Genomic DNA, 7221 nt, shown 5'->3' with positions numbered 1-7221 from the left:
CAAGAGGGATGTGGACAACATGGAGAGGGTCCAGAGGAGGGCCACTCGCATGATCAGGGGCAGCAGGGCAGGCCTTATGAGGAGAGGCTACGGGATCTGAACCTGTTCAGCCTCCACAAGAGAAAGCTGAGGGGGATCTAGTGGCCTGTTATAAACTAGTCAGAGGGGACCAGCAGGCACTGGGGGAGTCCCTGGTCCCCCGAGCACTGCCAAGAGTGACCAGGAATAACGGTCACAAGCTGGCAGAGGGTAGATTCAGGCTAGATATCAGGAGGCGCTACTTCACGGTCAGGGCGGCTAGGATCTGGAACCAACTTCCAGGTGAAGTGGTGCTGGCTTCTATCCTGGGGGTCATTAAGAGGAGGCTAGATGTACACCTTGCTGGGGTCGTTTGACCCCAGTACTCTTTCCTGCCATGGCAGGGGGTCGGACTAGATGATCTACTCAGGTCCCTTCCGACCCTAGAAACTATGAAACACCAGATCAGTTCTTCTTAGTAAATGGGCCTGAAGAATTGGAGCACACTGAAGTGAGAATAGACTTGATACATAAATACTAAAACGTCACCAGGACTGGCTAGCATTCACGTGAGACTTCTGAAGGAAATCAAAGGCAATAATAGGTAACCTGTTGTTACAAACAGTCTCTTTTGCCAACATAACAATCATCTTCAGAAAGGGCTCCAGAGGTGATCCAGTCTTGCTTTCATCCCTCACAAGTTGATAGAACCTAGAATAAAGAATAAAATCAGCAGTTGTGGACAAATACGATATGCTGGAAAAGAGTCAGTATGGTTTTTGTAAATGGAAATCCTACTTCACCAATCTTCTGGAGTTCTTTGGGGGTGTTAAAAACCATATGGACAAAGGGGATCCAGTTGACATAATTTATTTGATTTTCAAAAAGCTTTTGACAACATCCCTCACTAAAGGCCTTTAAAGAAACTGGGTTGCCACAGAATTGGAGGGAAGGTTCTTTCATGGATTGAGAGCTGATTAAAAGGTAGGAAGCAAGGGTTAGGGTTAAGTGGCCACTATTCTGGATGGCGGTGGGGTTGGGGGGGTCAAAAGTGGGGTCTTGCATGGATCTGTGCTGGGATCAGTTTTGTTCAGCATCTTCATGAATGACCTGGAAATGGGAGTGCACATTGAAATTTCCTAGTCTGCGGATGATACCAAACTATTCTGGGTAGTCAAATACCAAGCTGATGAAGAACAGCTGCAGAAAGAGCTCACAAACCTGAGTGGGAAAAAAAATGGCAGATGAGCATCAACATCAACAAGTGCAAGGTAAACCACCTGGGGAAAAATAAACTCAATTATATATGTATGCAATACTGGGTTCTGAATTAATTGTTATGTCTCAGGGAATAGACCTTGGAGTGACTGTAGATAGGTCTCTAAAAGCATCACGTGCAGTGGCAATCAAAAAAGCCAATAAAATGTTGGGTAACATTAAGAAACTTATTGTTATTAATAAGAAACTTATTAATAAGAAACTTATTAAACAGCAACATCCTCATGACACTCTACAAATTCACAGTGTGTCAATGTCTTGAATTCTGTGTGAAGTTCTGGTCTCCACATCTCAAAAAGGATTTAGTTGAATTAGAAAAGGTACAGAAAAGGGCAACCAAGATACTCAGGAATATGGTATGGCAGCTGCTCTATGAGGGACTAAAAAGGCTAGGACTCTTCTGTTTAGAAAGAAGGCTGAAGTGTGATATGATGGACATTTATAAAATCATGAACAGTATGGACAAAGTGAACAGGGACTTGTTATTCACCAAGTCCCAGAATACTAGAACTAGGGGACACCCACTGAAAGGAGCAGGAGATGGATTTAAAACTAACAGGAGAAAGTATCTTATATGTAATGTGTAGTTAACTTGTGGAACTCATTGCCACAAGAGGCTGTCGAGGCAGATTAGAGCTGTAGACACTCAGGCATTTTGGTGTCCAGCACAGGTCACATGCAAAGCATCCCCCTATGCGCTACTATGTAACATACTTGTTTTTGATTTAGCATTCCTCATGCAAAGGCACTCAGTGTTGGTGTACCGCTGGTGCTGTCTTTGCTGTGGTACTGAGGTGGATAGGATAGGCAGATTCAAAAGGGGACTACACAAATCCATGTATGACTAAGTATGACAGTTCTTATGTTCTTTGTACAAGCTTGAAATGTACATAATGAAGGCAGGACTGCCTAGCACAAATGTGTGTGACTGATCCCCTGCAAGGCCAGGAGTGCAGGAGATCTAAAGACAAGGAATTCAGGAATTTCTGCATGAACCTGGAACTCATCCTGCATTTTTCATTTCATTTTTTCAGACTAAGAAGGGAAAATCCTATCTGTCTCAAAGGGATCTCAGCATCATTCTGCTCAATGGGCAGTGCCTAGAGGTCAAATGTGATATCAAGTCTAAGGCAAGAGATATCTTCAGTATGGTTATGGCATATACAAATCTGCCGGAACACTTCTACTTCGGCTTAGCTTACTTGAAAGGTACCAGGAAATATCTAATTGCTACATGATCTCTTGTGACTGCATGGTGGTGGTAGGCGGTGGTATAACCCTTTGAGATTCTCAGATGGAAAGCAGTTTTGAGGCTCTCTTTCAAGCAGTAGTAAGCCACATTAATACAAATCATGCTGTACAGATATAAAGTATGTCTACACTAGAGCTGTGTACCAGTGCAACTATACCAGTGGCTGATATCCTCGTGTAGACAAGGCCTTAGGCACGGCCTTGTGTTAGAACGATGTAGAGCCACATTACTGCAGCTGGAGTTACAGGAAGGCTGTGTTTCTGGCAGGCCAAATGACATCCCAAGCTTCTTAACGTGGAGAAGTGTGATCCCAGCTTCTCCCCTTTAAAAGGCCATACTTGCTCTCTGGTCTGTTTGGTGTAGCTAGCAACCATAAGGCATGACTGATAGTGGTTCTTGTGCTCAAAGCACAAAGACTGCAATTGTGTGCAATGCATTAATCCCTTTATGATCTCCCTACCTCTTGAGCACTCACATAAGGGCTAAGCTCAATGTAGCATCACACTGGCTGTACAGAGATTTTTTTCTGCCTATTTTCAAGATTGAATTAGCAATAAATATTCTATGCCATAGAAAAAGAGCTCTCAAAAATGTGATCTGTTGTTAACTGGGCCTTTTCTTGCCCTTTCTGGACTTTGAGCTATTGAACAATCTCCTTCTGCTTAACTCATCACAGAAACTGAACTTCTGATTTCAGGTAAAGAGTTTTTCTTTCTGGATGATGAGACCAAGATCTGCAAAGTGGCTCCAGAAGGCTGGAATGACCAACCCAAGAGAAAAACTTCTATCATTAACTTCACTCTCTTTCTGAGGATAAAATTCTTTGTCAGCCACTTTAGTGTTATCCAGTAAGTGTTATGGTTCTGTCTACCACCAGAGAGGAAGGTGGTATATACTGTATTTACCCAAATCCAATATGAACTTGAATTTAGGATGACCACCCAATAATTAGATTCTATATATGGAAAAATTATAAATTAGTATAATTTTCCAGGTATAGAATCTAATTATTGGAGGGTTATCTTAAATTCCCCCTCCTTCCCACTGCTACAGCAGGAAAAGCAGTAGTTTTTGGGGGGGGGGGAGCAGGTGACCCCCTTGTTTTCTGCCTGCCACTTCTTTCCCCTGCAGCCTTCCTGCCCCTTTGCCACTTGTACTCACCTATAGCCTCTGCCTCCCTCCACTCCCCACAGTCTGTGCTCCTTCCCACCTACTCCTCAAAGTCTCTACCTTCCCCCAACCCACTTTACAATCTCTGCCCCTTTCTTCCCACTCCCCACTGTTTCTTCCCTTTCCCTCCGCCCCTTACTCTCAGATGCTGCTTGGGATCTATACTCTCCTGGGGCCATGAGAGCAGCCACACAGCAATTTCTGTGCTGCTAATTGTTTAGGCAGGGTATGGAGTTTTCCTGTACTCAGTACCCAGGAGGGAATCCAGCCTGAGCCAGAGCTGAGCTATGCCTGACAGTAAGCAGGGGGAAGGAAGAAGCAGGGGCAGAAGCTGCAGATAGCAAGTGCAGGGGAGGGGGCAGGCAGCTGCTGTGGATCTCAGGCTGACTCTGACCCATGTTCAGGGCCAGAGTCAGAGCTGCAGCAGCTGCCTGCCCCCTCTTCCCCCTACTCCCCCACCACTTCATGTTCAAATCTAAAATGGGGGGCTTTTCCCCCCTGTGCTGTTTCGGAGAAACCTCATCTTAGATTTGACTAAATATGGTAAGCTGAGATTTCAAATCTCCTATCTCATTCTTAACCTTTCATGTATTCCAGGCATGGTCTGACACGGCATCAGTTCTACCTGCAGCTTCGTAAAGATATTCTGGATGAGCGACTGTACTGCAATGATGAGATTATCCTGCAGCTAGGTGCTTTAGCATTACAGGCAGAATTTGGAAATTATTCTCCTGAGGTACAGTAAATATACAGTGAGGTACATAGCTATTCTTACAGGTCCCACCACCAGGTCAGGAAGCTTTCAGTTCCTTACAGTTAAGTTAAGAGTTAAATTTTATGTCTGCAAATATCTTTTAGTAGAGCAAGCAAGCCCAATGAGGTTCACATTTCAGATGCAGACTAGGTAATCTGAAAGTATGCTGGGGTGTAAAGCACTCTTGTATCTGTCAATTTTGGCTGGAAATCTCACAGAATGGTCCTTTTGTGAGATTCTTTATCTTTCTTACCTGTGTAGGTATCCAGGAATCTTGAATTCTATAGTACGGTACTTTCAGCCATGTATGCAACTCAGGAATATGGAGGGACTTGGAGATACAAAAAAGTAAAATGAACATTTCTGAATCCACAGAGACTCTTTGTTTGGGTTTGTAGAAATAGGCAAATATTTGGGGGTGATCTTATTTCTGAACTTGATCTCCAATCCATAAATTGAAATAAATGATGGTTTTTCCTCTACAAAAGTAGCTATGAAGGCCATGTCTTCAGCAGGTGTGTCTACTGAGACACTGACTGCGCAGTAGCCTAATAATACTGCACAGTAGCACATCACAGTAGAGACAGTGCTAATACACTACTGCAGGAGTTTTCAACCGTTTTTGAGCAGTGTACCCCTGGTGACTGGTCCATGAGTGGGCCGCGCTGGGTAGCGGCAGCTGGTTGCAGAGCTGGAGGGGGAGGGGGGCTTGGCAGCCACCCATAGAGCAGTGGCACAGTGTGGTGGATGGTGGCCATGGCGGCTGGGTGCAGGCTTCTTCCCCAGCATCCAGCTGACTGGGTGGCACCTATTCAGCCTGCAGAGGGGCGCCACTGCCCTCGCTGTGCCCCAGCCCTTTTCCTGCAAGGCGGTGGTGCAGGGTGGCAGTGCTCTGTCCCTGCCCACTTGCACGTACCCCATGGGACCTTTCAAAGTACCCAAGGGGGTACATGTACCCCCGGTTGACAACCCCTGTGCTACTGCGCAGTATTATTAGGCTACTAGTGCAGTAGCATCACTTAAAAGACGTTTGCTGGCACTACTGTGCAGTAACTCTGGTTACTGTGCATTTATTTAGTACTTGCTAATACAAGTACTAAGTAAATGTGCAGTAACCATTATGCAGTAGTGTCTCGTGTAGATACACTCAGCTAGTACAAATCGATGTAGCTCTACTGATTTAAATGGCGTTATAGAGATTTACAACACCTATGGATCTCCAGCTATAGGTTAAGAATATTGTTTTCTTTAATTTAATGTAGAAGTCAAGAGAGAAGTGAATTCGAAGTCACTGTGATAGACAGCATGTTGTATGTTACTCTGCTCTGTGATAAGTCACAGCAGATAGGAGAACAAAATGGCTGCAGCCTCTCCCATAGGAAAAGTTTTAGAATTTGAAGGTGCAGCACACAGAAAACAGCAGCATCACAGTCCCATTGCCGCACAGACTGCTCAACACAGACACCATCCCAGGCTTACATTCTGCAGTATCTTGTGCAGAACAACTGAGGAGAAGGTGGCCAAGGGAGCTTTTTTCTTTCAGCTCTCAAGAACACCTGTATAGGAGGTGTACAGAATGGGGCTGGTTTTATTAATGCAACTTGAGGCCCAGCTAATGCACAGCTACTGGTGCTCCAAGAAGAATAAATTTGGAGCCCCTTTACTGTAAATGAGCTAGCACCCAAAAGCAGGCCTATAGGGAGTGCTTTCACATTTGTACAGTGGATCTGAAGAGCCTTTCTTTTCATTCTCTCATTTGTCTTCTTCCAGCTGAATGCCTTGGAGTGCCTCTATTTGCTCTCATTGGCTTCACATCCTGTCCCCTCTAATGCACCCCCAGGAATAAAAGCCAGCTTGTTGCCTCACAGTCTTCACATTTTAGATCACCACACTTTATATTCAACAGCTCTTTAACTTCAGAGCAAACCATATTTTCAATCCTACTGCCTGTGGAACCCACCATTTTCATTCTCATTTCTCTCCTTCCTTTCTGAAGATGCATGGGAAGAACCATTTTCGTGCAGAAGACTACATCCCTGCAAGCCGAATAGAGAAAATGACCCTGGTGTATGTACAGCGAGAACTTGCTAAACTGCATCATATGACCTGCTCCCTCTTTGAAGATGAAGCTGAACTAGAGTTTCTAAGGGTATCCTATGAAATAGCAAACTTTATTTATTTACTTATTTAAGTAGTGGAAGGTCCTTGTCTGTTTACCCATCAGCCTATCATTTCCTTATTGCCTATTTGATACCACAACAAGGGCAACAGAATGACAGAATAATGGAACTGTGATGCTTTCAGGATGAGACTATCCCTGTAGTTTAGGAATATCAGTCTTTCAAAAGATATTGGCACAGACAAAACAATCATTGCAAAACTAGGACATTTAGAGTTCATGAGAGCTGACAGGAAGTTAGAAGAAAAGTCAACACCTTGCTGGGATCATTTGATCTCAGCAGTATTCCTGCCCAGAGCAGTGGGGTCGGACTTGATGATCTTTCGAGGTCCCTTCCACTCCTTGATTTCTATGATTAGGGCTGAAGAGCAAGCCATATGAGGAAAGGCTGACAGATGTGGGACTGTTCAGCCTATAAAAGAGGAGACTTCAGGGGGATTTGGTGGCAGCTTACAAATATATCGGGAGAGCATCAGGGGCTATACAAACAACTATTCACCAAAGTGCCCCAGGGGGAAACCAGTTATAAGCTCCTAGAAGAAGGTTTCAGACTGGATATAAGGAAAAACT

At 44.4% G+C, this 7221-nt stretch overlaps 1 protein-coding gene across 1 annotated transcript in view; it reads left to right on the top strand.

The window, feature by feature from the left end:
- The window catches only part of FRMPD2 (FERM and PDZ domain containing 2), a 44306-nt gene that overhangs the window by 7920 nt on the left and 29165 nt on the right, over positions 1–7221 (top strand). Inside the window, exons 3-6 of the mRNA XM_019502110.1 lie at positions 2331–2505; positions 3246–3396; positions 4316–4454; positions 6469–6621. Of these exons, the coding sequence (XP_019357655.1) occupies positions 2331–2505; positions 3246–3396; positions 4316–4454; positions 6469–6621 (618 nt within the window). The remainder of the gene's footprint in view (positions 1–2330; positions 2506–3245; positions 3397–4315; positions 4455–6468; positions 6622–7221) is intronic.

This window comes from Gavialis gangeticus, unplaced genomic scaffold (assembly GCF_001723915.1).
Source record: "Gavialis gangeticus isolate Ggan-Ray unplaced genomic scaffold, GavGan_comp1, whole genome shotgun sequence".
NCBI classification, from domain to species: domain Eukaryota; kingdom Metazoa; phylum Chordata; order Crocodylia; family Gavialidae; genus Gavialis; species Gavialis gangeticus.
This window is presented reverse-complemented; position numbering and strand designations above follow the sequence as displayed.